Genomic DNA, 20987 nt, shown 5'->3' with positions numbered 1-20987 from the left:
GAACTACAGTTCAGCAACAGCAATGCAGCTCTTCAAAGCCTGGAAACTGCTTATACGAACCAAAACCACAACCCCACGAAACACAGATGGGCTACAATCAGCCCTCAACCCCCCTCGCCACAACTAACGCTACAGCAAATACAACTCTCTAAAACCCGACCCTAGACCCCCCTCACCGCACGTGAGCCACACGTACACATTTACAAAATGAATTCCCCGATACCACGGCTCAGTGCGGCGCCCCGGCCCCCCGCAGGGAACATGCAGGATCCAGGGAAGGACCTTCCCGCACACACCGCACCACGCGCGGCCCCACCCGCTCCGCCCCGGCCCCCGGGACGCCCCGCGAGGCAGCGAGGGGCCCCCGCAGCGCCGCCGCCGCCGGCCCGGCCCCGGCAGCGTCCGCAGGAGGAGGAAGATGAGAAGGAAGAGGAGCACGAGGAGCAGGATGAGAGTCGCAGGGGAAGGGGAAGGCAAGGTCGAGGCTCAGCCGCGCGCGGCCGCGGGCAGGGCCATGCCGGCTGCGGCGCGCAGGCAGGAGCGGGCAGCGGCCATGTCCCGGCTCCCCCTCCGCGCCGCCGCAGCGCTTCCGGGTTACGGGCGCGGAGCGGCGCCGCCGCAGGTGCCGGGGCGGGTGCGGGGCTGTGCCGGGCCGCGCCCGCAGCGGCGCCGCTTGGGCGGGGCGCTGGGAGGTGCGGGAGGTGCGGGATCGGGTCCCGCAGCGCCGGCCGGGATACAGGAGCCACCTCCGGGCCCTTTAAGGGACCCCCCCCAAACCCCTCCGCCGGCCGCCCACCCTCGCGCGTGCGCGGCGGGCCGGGGGCGAGGGGCGACGCGCGCAGGGGCCATTTGGCGCCCGCTGAGGGGTCCGTGAGGGCACGCCCGGCTCGGGTCACCCTGAGGGGTGTGTGAGGGAACCCCTGGCTTGGGTCACCCTGAGGGGTCTGTGAGGGCACCCCCGGCTCGGGTCACCCTGAGGGGTCCGTGAGGGGAGCCCCGGCTCGGGTCACCCTGAGCGCTCACACCGGGACAGTGCCAGCCCTCAGAGCAGGGCCCGGCGGGGTGAGGGGCTCCCTGTGGCCCTGAGCATCGCTCCTCGAATCGCCCAAGCTGAGCAGCGATGCCAATGGAGCTGCTCCTCCGCAGTGCCCGGCGCTCCGCTCCCCGGCTGCCCAGCAAGCTGTGCCTCCCAGGCTCAAAAGCTCTGGAGGATCTCTGGATTTGCCGGCAATTTCAAGAGATACCACGGAAAACTTAAAACGTTGCAATTGCAGATGCCTCATTTCCTTAGAAAATGAGGGTAATGATCCGTATCCCAAATAATTCATTGAATAAATTAGCAAATTGCTTAGAGCATATGGCAGACCCCATGGATAAGTGGTACTGCATCTCCAGTGCGTGCTTCGACCCTGAGAGCAGAGTGCAAAGACTCTGGGCAAATTTATGTGTAACATTCTGTTGGTATCACAGGGTATAACTACAGCCCTTAATTAACCAGCATTGCATGCTTACTGAAAAAAAAGTCACATAGTCAAAGTGAAAATATAAGGAAAATTACACCTGTGCAACTGCACTTACCCTGGAATTCTTACGCTTCCAACCAGTGTCCTGACTTGAGACATGGTGAGCGTGTTCACCCCTTTGTGTTGCTCTGCTACTGATGGCCTCTATCCTAGGTGCTACGTATGAGGAACAAAGTTTCAAAAACTCAGGGACTGGGATCATTTAATAAGTTACAAACCTGAGATGCCTTTCCCTTTCATTTTCATTGGGTAACACTTGCCAACTCTAAGAAAACTTAGTTCAAAACCTGTGTACAAAAAGTTGGTCGTGTGTGATACTCCTTTGTCTTTGGAACTGGAACGTCAAAAATGAGCTCAGCCCCCATCCACAGCAGTCTTTAGTTTTGCTAGCAGTGAGAATTTTAGAAATGCTAAAATCAGCCAGCAATAATTGTATCTCCGCTGACTGTTAAACAAGAAAATGAAAGAGAGAAATGTGTTATCTCCATCCAGCTTGAACTTGTGGCCCCTGGCATGGAGAGGATGTTCCTCCAGAGGACAGAGAATACCCAGTTAATTACACGTGTCCCAGGCATGTCCCACTGGGAGGGTGACAGGGTCCAGAGATCAGGCAGGGTAATGAAACGTGTCCCACCTACTTGATGCTGGGTTCCTTTGGGAGGCAGAGGCAGCCAAGGCACCCTGTATGGGTCAGGAGATGATGAAAGGGACTCCTACTCCACAAACTGTGATAGGAAAACACAGAACAGATACATGAGGGACCCTGTGAAATTCCTTGAGGATGACAAACGCCCTCAAGCTCCACCTCAGCTGTTGCAAGAGACACTATTGATAATCTGTGGGAAGACTGATAGAACCCCGAGAAAAGCCTGAATATACCCTGAGAAGTGATTTGGCAGAGGAGAGCTGTGAAGAGCCTGTCTAGTGCTGCTGCTATGTGTCCCTCTCCCTGCACACACACTGAAACTAAGATAAGAGCTGGAATCTGGGCATCAGCACCAACTGAAACTAACGCTCCTCAGAACCCTTTCAAAGGTTGTATGAGTCACCCAGAGCCAGACAGCAGAAGTTCTTATACTGTAAGTAGATTGCTACTCCAAAGAATAGGCAATTAAAAGGACAATATTTCCCGTGTGCCACCCTGGCCCTTCCTTAGGTCATGCTTGCAGTAGTGAAATTAAAGAATTAAAGTGTCCTCTTTGAATCAAAGGGGAAGTGTTATGAATTTGTTCCTTGAGCTAATAGGGCTGTGCAAACCACATTTACTAACAGCCTTTAAGTAATTTTTGATGGACTAAGAAAGATGCCTCAGGTGAGCAGGGAAGATCTTCAAATAGCTACCAGAAAGGCAAATACAATAAACAGAACACACTGTAGTGGTTATGTCTTGATTATTTCCATGTCCTGTAGCCTCACCGTGCCTGTTGCAAGGGCAGAGCACTTTGCACCACACTTCCTTTTCCTGAACACTGGATAGACAAAAGAATAGGCCAGAAGACAGTGAGACTGAAGCCAAAGAAGACACCTGGCAGCAGCTCTGTGAAAATGATGTATCCTAAACATTAACTATGCCTGACTTCCTGCTGCTGCTGACCAACTGTGAGGCTGTTACAGCTGGATAAACACTCCTCATACCTGCACATCTGCAACTACTGTCTGCTTCAGGACTGGTTACAAATACCAGTCTCAGACTAGGAAGTTCCTCAAAGCATTTTTTCCTCTTTCCTGGACAAATTACTGCTCATGTAATTTAGTAACTGTGTATCCCAGGCCTGTTCTAGGATATGTTAAAGCAGAACTGACAAGCTATGGCTCTGTCAGCTGAAGCACAAGGCAGGAGATCACACCGAAATCTGCCAAACTCAGGTGCAGGGCAAATAATGAAGCAGTATTAATGAGCACACGTGGCTGTGTTTTCATCAGCCACATCACTGTCAAGTTCTTTGCAGTTTCTGGAAAAAGGTGTGCTTGAAGGAAGTATTTAAAATAGAAAAATTAATTTGTTTTGGGAATGGAAGACCATCCCAAACACAAGAGAACCAAATGTAGTGGGAGGTGGTGTGTCTGGAAAAGAATGAATGGGCAACAGAGGGTGGCATCAAGAACTTACTGGAGGCATACCACTCTGGTGCTAGTGAGAGGATGGATCATAGAATCATTTAGGCTGGAAAAGACCTTTAAGATCACAGAGTCCAGCCATTAACCCAGGACTGCCAAGTCTGTCCCTAAAGCATGTCCCTTAATGCCACGTCTACACATCCACTAAATACCTGCAAGGATGGTGACTGAACCACTCCACTGGGCAATCGTTCCCAGTGCTTGACAACCCCACCCCAGTGAAGAAATTTTTTCTAATATCCAATCTCAACCTCTCCTGGAGCAACTTGAGGCCATTTCCTCGTCCTATCACTTGTTAGTTGAAAGAAGAGGCCAACCCCCACCCAGCTACAACCTCCTGTCAGATAGCTGTAGAGAACAATAAAGTCTCTCCTGAGCCTCCTTTTCTCCAGGCTCTGGTCTCTCTATAGCCAAAACTTGAAGATATAACACCTAAATTAAACACCCAGGGTAAGCTAGCTAAATACAGCCTTTGGTAGATGGCCCATACTAATGTTTTTTCTGTTGGGTGTATCCTTCCCTACATTGTGCCAGCAGAAAGAACTTGGATTACTTATTTCTCTTTCTGCACCTGAGGGAGCCTGTAGCAATTTTCTGCCACATAAACCCGTGTAGCATTAAACTTACAGGTTTATATGGACAAAAATGTATCAATTGCTTTACCAGAATGAATAAAAAAAGGTTAAAATAGAAAACTCATGGAGCTTGAATGATCAATTTCTTCAGAAATATGAGTCTAAGACAAATGACACTCTTCAGGGTTTAAAATAGCTTTCTTCTAGGTTTGCAGGGTTTTAGTCAAGACTCAGCTATCCTCAGATTTGCTGTGAATACAATATGAGAAGAATGTGGAAAGGAAAACAAAGATGTACAAGCATCAAAACTTATGGGAGGGATGGTGGGGGAAGGGAGAAGTGGCAGCTATGTGATAATATACAATGAGGGTTTAGAGTCTTGATTTGCAGTGACTGCACTTTATGCCTGTCACTGGCAAATTGACATTTTAAAGATATGTTCTTGACTGCTTTTTCATGTCAGTATCTTTGTTCAGGCTATATCTAGGCTGATGAAAGGAATTTCAATTAAGGATGAAATCTTTTCCATACTGTATTGAAATGCACAGGGTGGGAGCAGAGCAGAATGGAGCAATGAAAGCTCTATAGAGAGTTCTTTAAGGCATCTTGCTGACACAGGACAAGATAGTTTAGGAATGCCTGGGGCAGTGCACTCTGCAGTGGTTTACTGAGCCTTTACAAAGAAACAGTGTGCATTCACCTTAGTGCCTACTGCCTGAGGCCATATATCATTCAAACCGGGGACTAAGGGTTTAATAAATCCCAATCTAGTTTAGTCCTCGAGGGAATAGCAGTCTGGAGTCATTCAGGAGTGGCAAGGAGGGTGGCCACATAATGTGGCAGGAAAAGGCTGATTTTCACCCTGTGTATGTAAGCAGTATCCTGGGAAATGAAAGGGGTTATAAATCTGCATAGTGAAAGCCTTAGGGAAAAGAAGTGGGAAAAAACAGTAAGACATGGATATGAAGACAGCTCATGAGAGACAGAGAAAAAAAAAGAGAAAGACAATAGGAAACTGAGAGCTCGGGGAAAAAAAAAGGAATATTAATTGTACAAAACCACATCAAACCCACTTTATCCACCTACCTTGCAATCGCTTAATATTTGGGGTGAAATACAAACCAGCTCCCACTGAGCACTTTCATGGAGATGTATTTCTCTTTGCATGTTTGTCCTTGTCCACCGTTTTTCCAGCCCATGTCATGGTGAGAATTTTTAGTTTGCTGATATATCCAGAATGCTCACCCAGCCCTTGCAGCTGGGCTCCAGCTGTCGTGGTGACCTTCAGAGAGCAGCTGATCCACACTCCCACCCCTGCATTCAGAGTGGGTGTCACAAGTGCATTCCAAAGGCTCCTTAGGACCTCTACATGGACCTATCAGTGGTGCCTTCATTCAGGTCTGAGTCTGGGCATTGAGGCATTACTGCTCAACTAAATCTGGACAGAGGCAGAGCTCTGTGTCACTGTGGCCAGACCCATAATCAAGCTATCAATTAAAAGTCAATTAGTGTATGTCTACAGAATTACAGAGTCATTAATGTGACTGAAGCATAGACATACATTTAACTCACTACAATAATTCAGCTTTTAAGATGATCTGATTTATCAGCAAGAGCCAGAATGGCTGTTCACATGGTTAACCTGTGTCCAGTTATTCAGGGCTGGGGCTGTCATGTATGAAATCCTGATCTGAGCATTTGCATACAACTGCCAAATCCCATGTATGTTACAGGAACTGAAGTGGAAAACTGCCAAATTCTCTGCAATAATGTGGGAGCTCTGATGGTGTATCACACTATTCCCTGGAAAAAAATTAAAACTAGACCAACTGGTTTTTGTGTTTTCTCGCTTTCCAGAAATCATCAGAAAACATATGCTTCATTTCATCATAAACCTCCAAGGCATTCTCAAGGTCAGTGGAGATGGAGTTCAGACTCCTATTCATGAGTACTGGTCATGTAATTAAAATAGAAAAGCATATTTTGGCTTCTGCATGCTACTGTGTGTCAGAAATCAGCAATGCTTTCTTGGAGTATGTGGGCTCTTCCAACTGTATGTCAGTCTTCACATCCAAAGTCTGAACCATATTCTTCAGCTGGAATAAACCTATGATAATCAGCTTCAATTCAATTTTTAAAAAGCACAAGCACAGAAGGGTCAATGGTGATTATTTAAAATCTGTGGAGATCTATCAATTTTTTTTCTTTTTGACATCACTTAAATTTGGGTTTCTGAAATCATACAAACCAAAACCACCATTAGTCTGAGACCATTCCTGGACTTCCTGAGAGATGTAAATTTGAAAAGTAGATCACATATTTTTTCACCTGAAATATGCATTTGAGACAGCCCAACTCTCAAGCATTACCTACTCCTCCCTTCCTTCTCTTTAAGCTCTTATCTCCCCTATTCTCCCTAGAAATCCTGGATAAAGCCTGTTGTTCTGTTAACATGTGCATTTATCAGTGCATGAGGAAGCAGAAAACTGAACTGTGGAATACTTTCCCTCCTTGGTGGTGTTGCTGGGGGTTACTTTACCAGTCATTAGACTCTGGTGGCATTTTCTGCCTTCTATGGCAACAACAGCACAGCATTAAGAACCTGATGTTCTGAAAGCAAATAGGGAAAACTTTGAACAGATACCCTGTCACAGTGAATCTGGAGGGAAGAGGTGAAGTGACCAAAACTGCTGCAGTGAACAAGAGTATACTCCACATGCAGCACTGGCTGAGTGGATTGGGGCCAGTGGAAGCAGCAGGGCTAGAGACAGATGAGCAGAGATGCTCCTCTCTGTGAAAAGAGTGGTAGGAGGCAGCAGAAATGACACATTCTGGCTTCAGTCCTCACCAACTGCCTACAACTATTACCATTACTTAAAACCAAATATTTTTCCTTTTAGCTCAAGGACAAATTCTGAGAAGAGAAGAAGGGGAGACAGTGAGAGTCCTCTGTGCTGCCTCAGAGTAATTTTGTGGGCAAACTCAATTCCTCCTCATTGCCTTTTAGTCACTGTGGTTTCAAAAGGTCAGACCCTGATATTCATTGTCTAGGAGGAAATTTCCTAGAGAAGTCTTCTATGGTTGGTCCCTAATGTCTAAAAAAGCAGCACAATTACATCCAACATTCCCACAATCAACATTAAGAATAATTTATTTTCCTCTTTACTGCAGTTATTTACATATTTATCATTGCCTCTGTTCTGTAATTTCTTCAGATTATTGCAGTTCCTTCTACTTTTTCCTTCTTCAATTTCTGAGTCATTCTTCTTCTTCATCTCTCTCAAGCAGACCCACAACTATTCTCAAATGCTGCAGGCTGGAAATGGTACCCAACTGTGGACTTACTCATGGTGAGCAGAATAGTCGGATGAGCTCATAGCTTGTAGACTGCTCTTTCACTGATCTACCCCAGTATGATATTTGCCTTTTTTTTTCTTTTTTAAGAGCTGCATGACACTGCTGTTTCCCATTGAGCCTGCAGTTCTCCCTCCCATACCTTTCCAGCTAACTCCTGCTTGCTCTGTTGGCTCTTTACTCTGTTTCTTTGCAATTGATTATTCCTACCAACACAGAGACCATGGCAGTTGTCCTTATCAGGTTGCAGTTACCTACTTCTAACACAATCAACACACTCGGCACCTGCAGAGCTGCAAACAAACACAGTGCTGAGCACAGAGCCTTGGTCAGGTCAGCACAGCCTTTTTAGGAAGCACTTAATATTCTTATTCTCAGACCCCTTCTTGTCTACAGAGAACAAATGCTGCCATGGCTGTTGGCCAGGCAGGATGACTGAGAAGGTTTCCCTGGGAGTCCCTTACGCTGCAACTACTGTGGGGCAAAGTGCCAGCCTTAGCCCAACCCATATCCCATGAGCCAGCCCTCTGCTCCTGAGCTTTGAAACGTGACAGGCAGGAGCAAATCTCACATTCCTCCAAACAGAACATTTATTTCCTTTTTGACTCACAGTACCTGAAAATAAAAATCAAACCATAAAAACTATTTACCGTCTGATGAAAAAAATAACTGTTTTGCCTTTTTTTGCTGAATCTGTGATGCAACATCTCCTGATATTTTGGGGGACTTCAGGGCATATGTGCTTACTCAAAAGATAGTTTTATCCTGATGTGTATAAAGCTTTCTTCAGATTTGTCCCCCATCTTCCAAAATCTCACACTGATTTATATGTGATTATCAGACTGTACACATGTGAGTGCTGGCAATACAGAACAAGCCTCGTTGTTCTTCATACCTTTGTCTGGCAGGGGTGTTTAAAGAGATGTGCTGCTAATCACTTTGACTGCAGGAGTCCGGGTATGTAAGTACAAAGAGACTCATTACTTACTGGTGAAGCAGCAGCAATGAAATCCAGTGCCAGTGACGTGGAGGCTAGACCCAAAAGGAGAATAATCCAAACTACTGTGATAGCAGATTGATGTTAAGTAAGTAATTAGAGAAGGAAAATGAATGAAAAAGGAAACAGATGTAAACCAGCTTAATAGTTATTTTGTATCTTCTTGCCAAATATACCTTATTACAGTTCTGTTACTGCTGCTTTTAAATCTCTGCAAAACAAAATGTATCAGATATGGAGAGCTATGACATTTTCCTTCAGGGCTACAAGCCTGGTGGTTCTGCCAAGCTCAGCTTATTGCACGAACCTGCCAGGATAAATAGTTAATGAGGTAACAACCACTACATTTATAAGAAAGAAAAAAAGATAGATGGTCAGTTCCTTTTGGTTGAAGTCTTTAGGTTTTAAGAATTAACACCAAGGCACTGATAAAATACATGGTAATTTCCTGAGGAAAGATTAGAGGCTTGTGCTGAAGATAAAACCCCCAAAGCATATGTTTCCCTGCCTGGGCTTTCATGTATTAATCCTATATGGATAGATGGTGTAATTAGAACAATTCTGTGATAGTCACAATTTGATGAGCACCATCCTATAGCTAAGCACATATTCCTTACTCTCCCAAGACACAGGAACCTGAGTATCACACTGCTTTCACTCTGTCCAGTATCAAAAAGAGTTTGGTGCTCATGTTTGTCAGCAGGTAATAAAGGATTCCACAAATGCCATAAGAGATGATGCCTCACAACCCTCCAGAGCTGTGACCAGGCTGACAGATCTTTGTGCACTGGTTATCAAGAGATGACTCTTCCTTCCCACAGCTCTCAGCCTGGTTCACATCAGCAAGGCTTTCAGAGACTGCACTGATGACAGAGCTGCATCCTCATGTGGGCTCTGATTTCTGCAGTGAAGGAACTGTCACGAGGTTATCCAAGACTGGCTCATTGCTCTGTGTATCTGCTGGTCCAACAGTCTCTTTTTAGTCTGACCAAGGCCATTCTTGGCTGGCAGGACAAGTATTGCAGAGCTGGAAAGCAGAGGAGGAAGGTCTGACAAGTTCAGTAAGACACAGGAAAACTTCCCTTGTGAAACCAGCATTTTCCCCTTCCTGCACATTGGTCACTCAGGGAGAACAGAGGGAAAAAACCTTTTGTCTGAGTCATTCACACTATACTAAGAAAAGCACTTGGAACTGTACTCCAGGGAGTAGCATTACACTAGGATAATGGAGTGCTTGGGTGAAGTCAGGTTCTTTCATTTTACAGCAAATAGCACAACCTGAACGCTGTTTTTCATTTCCAGGCATTTTGGTGATTCAGCCAGGGAGGTGTCTGTGTTCACAAATTGCAATAACTGTCTATATTTTAAAAGGGAAACTGATACAATGCATTGCTTTAGTTCCGTTGAAATGGGATTTTTTTTCTTACAGAAATTGGATTAATTTTAGCTCTGATTAAGTACTTAATCTGGTGCTTAACTTGAAACAGTTCAGTTTCCATTGACATGAATAAAATTGTCCACATCCAGATAAGTAACTTTCCTGTTTTTCTGGACTGTGTTGTTTTAGAAATGAACAGTTAGCTTAGTAAATACTAGTTTAAGCATAACTGTCATCTGATTTAAAAAGAAAGGGTGTTTAAAAGGTAGATCCTTTGGCTTCTGTAATTTTGGGGTTTTTTTAAGAGAAAGCTTTCTGCCTCCCACTTTGGGCCAAAATGCAATTTTTTGAGGTATGGAATTCCACTCTCACGGTTCAAATTTCAACAGTGATGGCAATATTTGCAGTTTTGTTTGCAGTAATTTCTAACAGAAGGATTACTTCTCCCTCTTGGATACATTTGTTTCTTGTAACGCTTGATGCAGCGCATCCATTTGGCAATAAACCCCTCATTGGGGAATTACGGTCTGTTGGGTTTTTTCTGTCTGAAGTTTCTCATACAGAGTAAGTCCAAGTTCAATTTATCTGAACCAACATAAGCATGATTCACACAGATGTTAAGGCATCAGACCCTCCTTTTCCTCACAGCACCTCCCAGGTGTTCCTCCTACAGAAACCAGTCATGAGTCGGGTGAAATTGGGGTGAAAATGCAGCCTCACATGTCACCAAAAAGGTTCCTCTGTTAAGAAGGAGCTGAGGCAACCTCCTGCTGAAGCCTCAGTGTACATGATGGACAGTGACCCACTTCTCCAGCTTGGGAGGCTTGGCCAGTCTTCACAGAAATCAGTGAAACCAGGTCAATTAACCGCAGTGAAAGAATTGGCCAAAGGAACAAACAGGATGGAAAGGGGATAAAGTGATAAAGGAGCTAAACACTGCTTGAGCTGAAGTGTTCAGGGACCACAATTCATGCGGTCAGAGGATAAAGGTGAAGTTCAATGACAAGGTTCCCTGGATCCTCTTTTTTCCCCATCTGTGCATTCTTTAGTGTGACCCAGTTTCCCCTTGGCTGTTGGCACTGGGGAGAGCATGGTCCATTCTGAGCAGGATTTTATTTCTAACCCCACTGCACTGAAAGGAGGATCCCGATTTACACTGACAAGGTAACTGGGCCCTTGGGGTTAGATGGGGGCTCAACACCCCCTTCCTCTTCCCAGCAGCAAATAGCTCAGCAGGAAAATGGTAAAACAATTGGCTGGGCTGACAGATGTTCAGTCTGACTTCAGATGATGTAGGAAAGCCTGGATCTGCAGATGTTGATAGTTTCCTGATTGAAAATCCTTCACTGACATACAGATAGATTAAAAAAATAATTCTCTAAAAGCACAGCAAAACCTTGATTTATGTATGCACACAGAAGAGTTGTCACCAGCTTTGATATGCATTTCCTTCCCCAGAATCCCACCAACTGTGCAGGGCAGAGATGCAGCCTGTCCTCCACTGTCAGGGAAATGCTGGGATCTCATTACAGCCTCTCAGGTCGGGGCATGGGGGCATTGCCTGTCAGTCCCTTCTTCAGCACCCTGACAGGAACTGCACTGCTGAAACCTAAAGATGATTGAAATCTTAATTGCTTCCAGGACAGTGTCAGCAACCTTGCCTGGCTGAAAGAAAAGCCCCAGGGCATTTACCTGAAGGCAGACGAGGATCCTCCTTATGCCAGGTCAAAGCAGACCAACTCCATTAATTTCAGCTGAGTTTGGGCTTTTTCCCCTGGAAGAGTGAGAGCTCAGAATCTGTTCTCAGTTCATTAGTACAGCTTAGCATGGAGAAACCAACTCTGCAAGATGAGAAGTTAGCCATGAAATACGCTGTTAATATAAGTAAGGGAGCAACAACAGACACCAGAATTACTCTGCTATGCTTATGTTCTGGGAGAGGCAGAATCCCAGCAGATCATTAGCAGGGGGCAATGAAGAAGTCCTTGGGCAAAATTTTGCCATTGCTCCCAGTAATTGCCTTTTAAGCAACTGGGAGTTTTTAGGTGAAAGGTCTTGTACAACTAGAATGAGAGACTGAATTTTTCTGACTGTAAATCAGAACCATGGAGACCCCAAACACTCATGGTTTTGCTAATGCTAACAGAGCAGCACAGACCTTCAGAGACTGCTTACCTTCATTTTATGTTGTACAGCCAATAGACAGATCACACTAGCTTATTCCAAAGATGTATTTTCTTACACACAGATGGTATTCGAAAACAACTCTGTATATAAATTGTCCAAATACACAATGAATTAGTGATCTGATACACAATAAATTAGTTTTCTGTGCAATCCTCCCAACAGGAAGCGACGCATGTCCAGTGACTAAAACCAATATTATTACTTGCTTAAATAGAGCAATGCATCCTCTTGTTGTGAAGGATCAGCTTTGATTGAAAAGGGCTGTTTTTGCAGCTTCAAATAATTCAAAACACTTTTTTTTTTTTGAAAAAGAAAAAAGAAAGTATAAAAAAGTTTTATTCACTTCTGAGCAGCAGCTCTTGGCATATTTCCTTACAGAAGACACTGTTGTGTCCGGCTATTACTCAACCACTAACATTAGAGACATGAAAGTTGCAGGAAACACAGTTCATCTTTTGCGTAGTTAGAAAGGAGTTGGCTTCCCAATTACCCTGGAAACTGGACTTGCTGCTGGGCAGAAAACCACAATTCACAGCGGAAAATAATAGTTGATATATGAATATCTACCTAAAGGCTAATCAGCAAAACAAACAACACACGAGGAAGATGATCCACATGACGTGGTTTGGAGGAAATTAGTCATCAGTATTCTCTAGCTTCCTTTTGTTTTAAAACAATCACTGCTCCTCACCAGTTTAGATAAGAATGGGTTAATACCATCTGTTGAGGATAAGAAATCAAGATGTTTTCAAGGGCCAGGCTGTATTTTACAATTGCCTGCTGTTGACTATGTGCCAGTTGACTTCCAAGGGTCAGTGCTCCAGGCTAGTCTGTAATTCCAGATGTTACTCCACATCATGTGGTGCTAAGGGTCCTAGCAAGCATTGAAAGAAAGACATGAGAAACTGAGGGTAGAGCTGGATCAAGCTGGTGCATGGTCCCAACATATCTTCTGTGGTTTCCTGCTGCATTCAATGAGCACACCTTAAAAAGTTTTCTTTTCTCTCACCTCACAGTGTTTAGGGAGGATAACGAGCTAAACAGTGCAGTGAGATAAACTTCTCAGGATCTGAGGTAACTGCAGTGACTCCATTTGATTTCCAGCTTAATTACACCAAGAGCACTGGTCCCTCTGCAGCCAGCTGTGTGACGCAGAGGCAATAAAGGGAATGATTGCCTCCTTCTCCATTGAGAATCCACACACACAGCATTCCAGGAACCAACTACTATAGGACATGCTTACCAAACAAACCAAAAAAATGCCATGAGTCCATGACCCACTGATGTCAATGGAAGTTTTTGCTGTTCATTTCACCTTGGCCAATGGTTTTCCTGTTCTCAGTCCACAGGCAAGACAGGACAGAGTGAAGTTGATGCTTGGAGCTTCTTGGATGGTGTGACTTCTCCTTCAAGGTGGTTAACTCCTGTTTTCAAAAAAATAAACCTGCTCTGAGGCTGATAGCCCCTTTGCCTCTTACATTTTAATTAGGTTCTAAAGTCTATCAAATAAGCTTGAGTGCAGATGTCCATTTAAGATTTAACTAACACATTGTATTTACAGCTTTCTGGCCACAAAAAGATCCAGACTCACCAGTGTTTCACCCTAGGCTTCACCAGGTCAACACATAAGCTCTGGTGGCTTTAGGCAACTTTTCCCTATGTCCACTATAGTGCATGTGCTCACACTGAACTGGAAACTGCTGCCAAAACAGTCCACTTTGATGTGTAAACCAGAAGAAAGGTCACTGTGCTGAGGAGCAGACAGGCACCAAGACCAGTGACGTGTGCAGGAGCTGGAAAAAGCATCAACCTCTGCGGGTGAACACGATGACAAGACAGTCTGGAGCTGGGCCGCTTTGGCCAGTCTCACCCTCCACCCCGTACACTGCTTTGGGCTACCTGGTATGGACAATCTGAGCAAAGAGCAACTCTGGCACAAATTTAGGGATTGTCAACTGCTGGCTTTTGTTTTTATGCTTTTTAAAATTTAACTGTTTCAGTGAAAGAAAGAGAAAAACCAAAGAAAGAAAGAATCCTTAATTCAAACACTAAAACTCTGTTTTAAAACTTTGAGAAAAATGCTACTTTCTTCCCAACCCCCCTACCCCAGGAAATGACTCAGTTCTAGAGAAACATCCAAAAAAAAAAAATCAGTTTGTCTGTTAGTGTAAAAATCAATTAAGAAACCCCAAAACACGATATGAGCAGCTGGCTTGGCTGAATGTGTCTCCTAGCTGTGGTCTTCCATTCTCTTGCCTGTTTCTCCTTTGGCCTCCTACCCCACAGCTGTATCTGCTCTGCTCCCTCTCCTTCCAAGTGCTACTTCTTCTAACAGATCGGCGCTACTGAGTCATGAAAAGGCCGGGCTCCTGCTCTTTCACCTCATCTCCTGCTGTCAGAAGCGCCTGTGGAAATGCCTCTCCCAGCTCTCCTCCTCCTTCCTCAGCCACAGCCGCCGGCACTCGACCCGCAGTGATCTCAGTCCTGCAGGAGTTCAGGACAGAGCCAGGGCTGCTGCCAGCAGACTACTGGGAACAGGATCTTCTTCCCAGTTTGCCCTGAGGCCATGATTTGCCTGTCCCAGCAGCAGGCTGCCTTAAGCAACTACTTGCTGGTTGTATTCCATGGACATATCCTTTAAGCCCCATGATTTTCATGGCCTGATAAACAATGCAAATATTTTCCGTGATCACTACCCACCCAACATTTTCAGCCTTGGCCATCCATCAGCCCCACACAAGCCTGAGCAGGATCACACCAGTTCCTATGGATCACCATGCTCCCACACTGTGCTGTGGCTGGCTGTGCAGGGATAGCTGTGTGTAACTCATGTAGCCAGCACTGCTCCACACAGCTCCCTTGGGAAGGGGCTGCCCTGGCCCAAAAGAGACCTCTGGGAGCAGGCTGGGTCCATGCCAAGTTTGGCAGCTGCCCCAGCAGCTGTAGCTGTAGACCAGGGCAGCACATCAGGGTAATGGTCAGGGGTAATGAGCTCGTAGCAAAGTGTGAGTGTGCGTCTGGTGAGGATCACAGGGCTGACTTCATTTCCTTCCTCCTGGCTCCCTTGCCGTGCTCTGCCCGGACATTTGTCCCAGGCCTGGCTCTTATCCAGCCAGTACCTAGTTTCATCGGGGCAGAGCCACAGATAGTACTGGCTTCCCAAGGTGTGGGACAGCTAGTAATCACTCCAGTGAGCCTTTGTGAGAATATTTTCTTTCTCAGGAGCCACCAGGTCTCCTCAATGGCATCTGGAGAACATCCAGAGCTGATGGAGCAGTGAACAGGCGCTTCCCTGTTATACCTGCCTGAACTGGAGACCACAACCAGTAAAACAGAGAGGAAGATTTCCAGTCCCTTGGCCCATGAGGCTCTCTTAAAAGCTGGAGACAGGAAACATTATCTGTAAAGCACTGATCAGTATTTGTACTGTGGTGGCTCTGGAGGCTCCCACTGACATCCTGCTCCTGTTATTCTGGGCACAGCCACCAGATTGAAAACAGTCCTGACTGCAAAGCCTTTGCAGTTGAACTCACCTATGTGAATAAACCAGACCTGCCCTACCAACAGACCTGCAGCTAAGGGCTTGGCTCTTCCTTTATAGCCAGGACCACCAGTGATCTGTGGACCCTGCCCAGCCTATTCCAAACCCAATGTACCCATCCCCAACCTGGAGGATGCTGAGTACTTGGAAGGACAGCAGCAAAGCTGAAGGAAATGCAGTCACTTTTCCTCCCCAGTAGCTCCTCATTTGATGGATGGTTTTACCCTTAACCCCACCACTTTTAGTAATTACCACAGGTGACAATGTGAGACAAACACCAGAGCTGGGAGACAGACAAGGCCCTTGACTCAAGGTCACAGCAGGCAGGTCCACAGCACAGACAAAGGCTGTACCAGGTCATCTGAAACTCAACCCTGTGCCCAGTCAGCTGAGCAGCACCACCTTTCATGCTTTTTCTTCTTATGTTTAAATGACAGAAAAATTGTTTCATCAAAGTAATTTCCTGGGGTTTTCAACTTGGAATAAGAAGCTTCCAAACAGCGCAGACCTGCCTATCTGGAACAGAGTGCTTCTTGTTCTTGAATGGTAAAGATGAAGTTAATTGCCAGGAAATGGAAACTGTGCTTTAATATCTTGGCGAAAGCATATATGGTGAAGAGCTGTTTGCTCTGCTGGACTTGCAGTGTTAATAACACACATGTGTCTGCTGGACTCTGTGCCATCAGGAGTCAGCAGGAACTGGATGACCTGCGTGGTGTTGGATCAATCATTAATCAAAACCCAGCCAAGCCCAGGATGGTGCAGTGAGGAGTTGGCCAGGACAGGCAGAGGGATGTGCAGAAGGATGTGCAGAAGGATATACAGAGGGATGTGCAGAAGAATATACAGAGGGATGTACAAAGGGATGTGCAGAGGCTCTCCCCAAACCAAATGCTGCCTTCCATCCCTGCAGGCAGCATCAGTGTGAGGCAGATCCTGCACACACACAGACCTGGGACTGCCTGGATCTGGCATCTGGACTGAAGGAAGACACCAGGGCAGAAATACCTGACCTTGGGATCAGTCAAGTACATGCATTAATTAATAAACGTACCAAAGTGCTTATCAGTCCCTCATTAGTAAAGATTATTCTCCAATGTCTGCACCACTTGCAAACCTGGAACTGGCTGGGTTTGTTCCTCCCTTATTCTTCCCAGGAGGTATACGTGCAGTCAGCACTATTTAACCATTCCCAGGAAGAGATGAGCTTTCCTGAAAGGAAATCAGTGTTTCATCTCCACCCAGTACAATCAGCAGGACTGGACAAAACCCACAGTCCTGTAAGTAAGCCCAGGGGCACAGCTAGTGAGCAAGGCTTGTACAAGCACTTTTGGTCCAGATGAAAGGTTCATGAAAAAAGACTTAAGCCTGTGAGTTTCCGTACTTCCAGTGTGAAACAGAGGACGCCCAGCCTGGTTCTGCTCCCCCTGATCTCTTTCTTTCCCCTTGGCTTCCTGCCATTGTCTTTGGCAGAGCTAGGATGGCTGTGGGAGCCCAAGGAAAAGGGGAGTTTTCTTTTCTTGCCCATCAGAGCAATTATTTGTAGCCCTTTTAGGTATTTTCCACCTCAAGTGGAGCTCAAGTGTCCATATACACACAGACGTATATGTACACATTTATACATGCACACACCCTTACTTTAGATATATATTCCTGCCTGTAAATGCATTTTTATGGTGACCTTGGTCCATCAGAAAGTGTGTCAGACTCATTTCTACCATGCTCATGTAATTCCATCAGCAAGCATTCAACTCCCAACGTTTTTCCTGCAATATGATGACGCAGAAGGACAGGATGAACACACCATGGGAGTGTAGCCAGCCCAGTGCTGCCTTGCACACTGACACCACCACATGAAACTGGGGGTAATGGGTGGCCAAACTGGTTTGATGGCTGTGTAACACAGCTTGTCACAGTCAGCTCCTAATGTCTGTCCCCATCCAGGAAGGACTTTGAACACCTACATGACTTTTGCAACAGTTGGCCTTTAGGCCAGGCTCTGGGCTCATCAGGGCTTTGCTTAGTGCACCTGAGTGCCCTGAAGCAGCTTTCAGCACCCCCCCTCCCCTTCTGGCAAATCCTGGAAGAAGTTCAGCCCCTGGAAGCTGTTTCATTTTGTGGCAGCAGCTCCACTCCCCTCCACTGCCTGTACACACCATGTTTTCATGTCACAAACACATGTCCTTCCTGGGCTTTTCTATTGCCTGGAACATGCTTGGTGCTGGAGCAGGTCCCTGTAACTGTAGACTTTTATTCTGCTGAGGTTGGTTTTTCCTCCCTTTCCCATTCCTGGGACAGGCCTAGGCACCTGGATTTCATTAGTTTTGGTGCTCTGCTCTGGATGTGCAAAAGCAAATTCTGGTTTGAGAAGAACTTTTTGCTTTTCACATCTTGCTTTGCAGAAACTACTGTTTAAAGAAAAATGTTTTCTCATCCAATGTCATCACCGGTAATGCTGAAAGGCTGCTTTCAGCCTGCCGGAAAGTGGCCTCAGGGAGACCTCAACACCTGCTAAAATCCTGCCCTGAGCTGAGGCCTCTGCAAAACTCCTCCACCACAGTCCTTGTCAGCAGAATTCAGAGCCAGTCCATCACCTCGGACAGCTTACAAGGCATCTCCTCCTCCAGCCCCAGCATCAGGGAGAGTGGAGGAGCCCCGTGTGAGAAACTCAGGTCTGAGGGACCCACCTGCAGCCTCACACAGCTGCCAACAGCTGCCTGCTCAGGACAGGGCTGCTGGAGCAGCTCCTGGTGAGCCCAGCAGGATCCCCAGCTCACACACTCCATGCGGGGCTCCACTCCCATGCTCAGCTCATCCTCACTCCTGGAGTGTGGGAGAGACCCAGAGCTGCCCACCCAGGGAGGAGAACACCTCTGCTGGTGCACTGAGGCAAGGTAAGAGGTTAATCCACCTCGTTGCTATCTCTGTCATCTCCAAATCTCTATGCATGGGGCAGGTACCACACTCAACACATCCACAGAGGCATTTTCTCACCCACCGGGTGGGGTCACCCCCTGGAGAGAAACTCAGCCCAGAGAGGGCTGGGGATGGGAAAGGGAAGGGCAAGGAAGGAGGGGGAAATCGTGGAAGCAATGGTCCCAGCAGGAAACCCTGATAAGAAATAAGTCATGAGAACTCCCTAGCCATGATTTGCTCTGTGAGAAATATCCGCTCTCAGCATTGCCAACCCGGGCGTTTTCTTTAACATCCAACACTGAAACTTTCTTCCTGCCCTTACCAGGCATTCCTGCTTCATTAGAACACCTGGAATTTCTGAATCATCTGTGATTTCTTTCCCTGTGACAGAATGCCTTTTGATTTCTATTATCCACTGCCCAACATGATAGCATGAGTGGGGATTGCAGGCTCCAACATGGTCCCCTTGAACAAAGAATAAAATAATTCCTTGTCAATGCTCAGAACCCAGCCTGAGATGAGCTGTACTTTTTGCAGTGCTTGGCTCATTACTTACTGCTGTCATTCAGACTCCAGCCCCAGAAAACCTCTGTGGACCTTGAAGACTGTCAGACAAGTTTGCTGCAGGTGACACAGCAGGTGAATGTTCCTCTTTCCTGTTGTCACCGTGCAGTCAGCAGCACAGGAACAGTGTTGGATCTCCAGCCCTGCATGGGTTCACCTCCCTGGGGAACCTGGCTCTGCATGCAATTGCTGGAGAGGAACAGAGAAAGTACTACTGATAAACACTGCAGAAACAACATGATACATATGTGAAAGCAAAGCTGAGAGCCAGAGGCTGCTCCTGTGGTGAGAGTCATTCCCATCCTGTAGAGCAGAGTGTGGAGCAGTGGGATCAGGGAAATGCTGTCACTTAGCAACTGCATTAACACAAGAACCAGAACCAAACTGAAGTGAAAAATGTCACTATTTTTTTGGTGCAGCTGTGCCCACATGCTGGAGCAAGGGAAGGGATTTGAGTCCTGGGATGCTGGTACCACCTACACAGCCAAGAGAAGGGCCCTTAACAGTGAACAAGGGACTGAGGACAGCAGTGGCATTCCTCTTAAGATGTGAGTCCCACTACAAACTGAAACATTTTGTCAGAGGAATCAGCTCATTCAGGTTCTGAGGCACTTCACTTACCCAAACCTCTGCTTTTATTCTCAGAGTGGTAGTAGATGGCAACCCATCCTCTGTTCTTTCTAACAAAACCCAGCAAAAATTTATTGTATTGGATGCTGCTACAACTGCACTTGGGAGGATGGGCCACATTAAATACATCCCTTGTTCTTCTGCACCCTGCAATGCACAGACAGAAAAGAGGCATTTTAATAAAAGAATAAAGATCACTTGTTGGGTGGCTGGCTATGTCCTACACCAGGCAAAGTTTTGTCTTGTCATAATACAGGCAGAATGAGAAAACACAACACTGAGCATTGTGGGTGCTCAGAGTCATTAACTGATAGCTTTGATTCTTACAGCAATATATTTTTAAGCAGGAGTAGGTGGTCATCAGCTGAGGAAATCTCATAAGGTGAAAAGAGGTGCCTTTCCTACCTGCCATATGGACACCAACCCATCTGCCCCCAAAACCAGCTCTCAAGTCAGGAACCAGGCTGGAAAGCAGAGTCTGGTAGAGAGGAAGAAACTCAGTGTTCCAGGGAAAATGAACTTGGTCATGCCATCCATAGCCCCAGACAGCAACATTTTCTGTAATGCTTTTGTTTTTCATTTCCTTACTTTTTGTTTGTGAAAATATCATGCTAGAGGAGGGATTTAGGATTTGTGCTTACAAATAAAATAGACTATAACTTGCCTAATGGGAGCAGTTCAGTTTTACACGGTTGTCTCTTGACATGTTTACACAGCTGGCCAGATACCATTAAAACATATTTTCTCAGGAGGCAGTGTGGTCTAGTGGAATGAGCATGGGCCTAGCAGTCAGGAACTCCCACGTTGTAATTTTGGGTCACCAGTGGTTTGGTTTGGTGCACAGAACCATCTAACCCCTGTGCATGTCAGTGTCCCAAAATGACACCTCATTTGGGAGCGTGGTGCTGAAGATCCACATGGGGATCTTAGGGAGAGGATCAGAGCCCTGATGTGGCACCCAGAGTGAGAAACACACAATTAAAGACTCTGGAGGGATGGCTCGGAGATGCTTCTGCATCTTCACCTCTGGTGGGTTTGGCCTGGGCAGTCCCTGAGTCAGAAAAGATGCACCTGACACGGTCCTGTGCAGGCTGTCCTGATCCAAACTGAGATCATCCATGAGCACTCATCCATGAGCACTCATCCATGAGCACTCTTCCCAGCAATGAGCAACACCTTCTTGGAGACACCCCCAGAGCTTTGC

At 46.3% G+C, this 20987-nt stretch overlaps 1 protein-coding gene and 1 long non-coding RNA gene across 30 annotated transcripts; one reads left to right on the top strand and one right to left on the bottom strand.

The window, feature by feature from the left end:
• The first annotated feature begins 207 nt into the window (after positions 1-207).
• LOC139596809 (Krueppel-like factor 13) lies at positions 208-18453 on the top strand. Of its 29 annotated transcripts, none has more exons than XR_011681466.1 (5): positions 208-478; positions 6074-6129; positions 7505-7566; positions 13149-13206; positions 13475-13593. XR_011681466.1 is itself a non-coding variant. In XM_071441371.1 (5 exons), exons 1-4 carry the CDS (start codon positions 208-210, stop codon positions 13170-13172), a joined length of 408 nt encoding a protein of 135 aa, XP_071297472.1. In that variant the 3' UTR covers positions 13173-13206; positions 13475-13593. The 29 variants fall into 29 exon arrangements, 27 of the variants coding, with proteins under 27 accessions (XP_071297472.1, XP_071297469.1, XP_071297466.1 ...); XR_011681465.1 differs by having other exon boundaries at positions 7502-7566; XM_071441371.1 differs by having other exon boundaries at positions 208-473.
• On the bottom strand, positions 8147-13165 carry LOC139596813 (uncharacterized). The gene is made up of 2 exons (XR_011681467.1): positions 11638-13165; positions 8147-9594 (listed from the first exon to the last, which is right to left on the bottom strand). It is a non-coding gene; the product is annotated as an uncharacterized lncRNA (long non-coding RNA).
• Positions 18454-20987: the final 2534 nt, after the last annotated feature.

This window comes from Agelaius tricolor, unplaced genomic scaffold (assembly GCF_023055355.1).
Source record: "Agelaius tricolor isolate 1412-34295 unplaced genomic scaffold, bAgeTri1.0.p SCAF_16, whole genome shotgun sequence".
Classification (NCBI taxonomy): Eukaryota; Metazoa; Chordata; class Aves; order Passeriformes; family Icteridae; genus Agelaius; species Agelaius tricolor.
The sequence above is the reverse complement of the archived record's forward strand: the minus strand, read 5'-3'. Positions and strand labels throughout refer to the sequence as shown.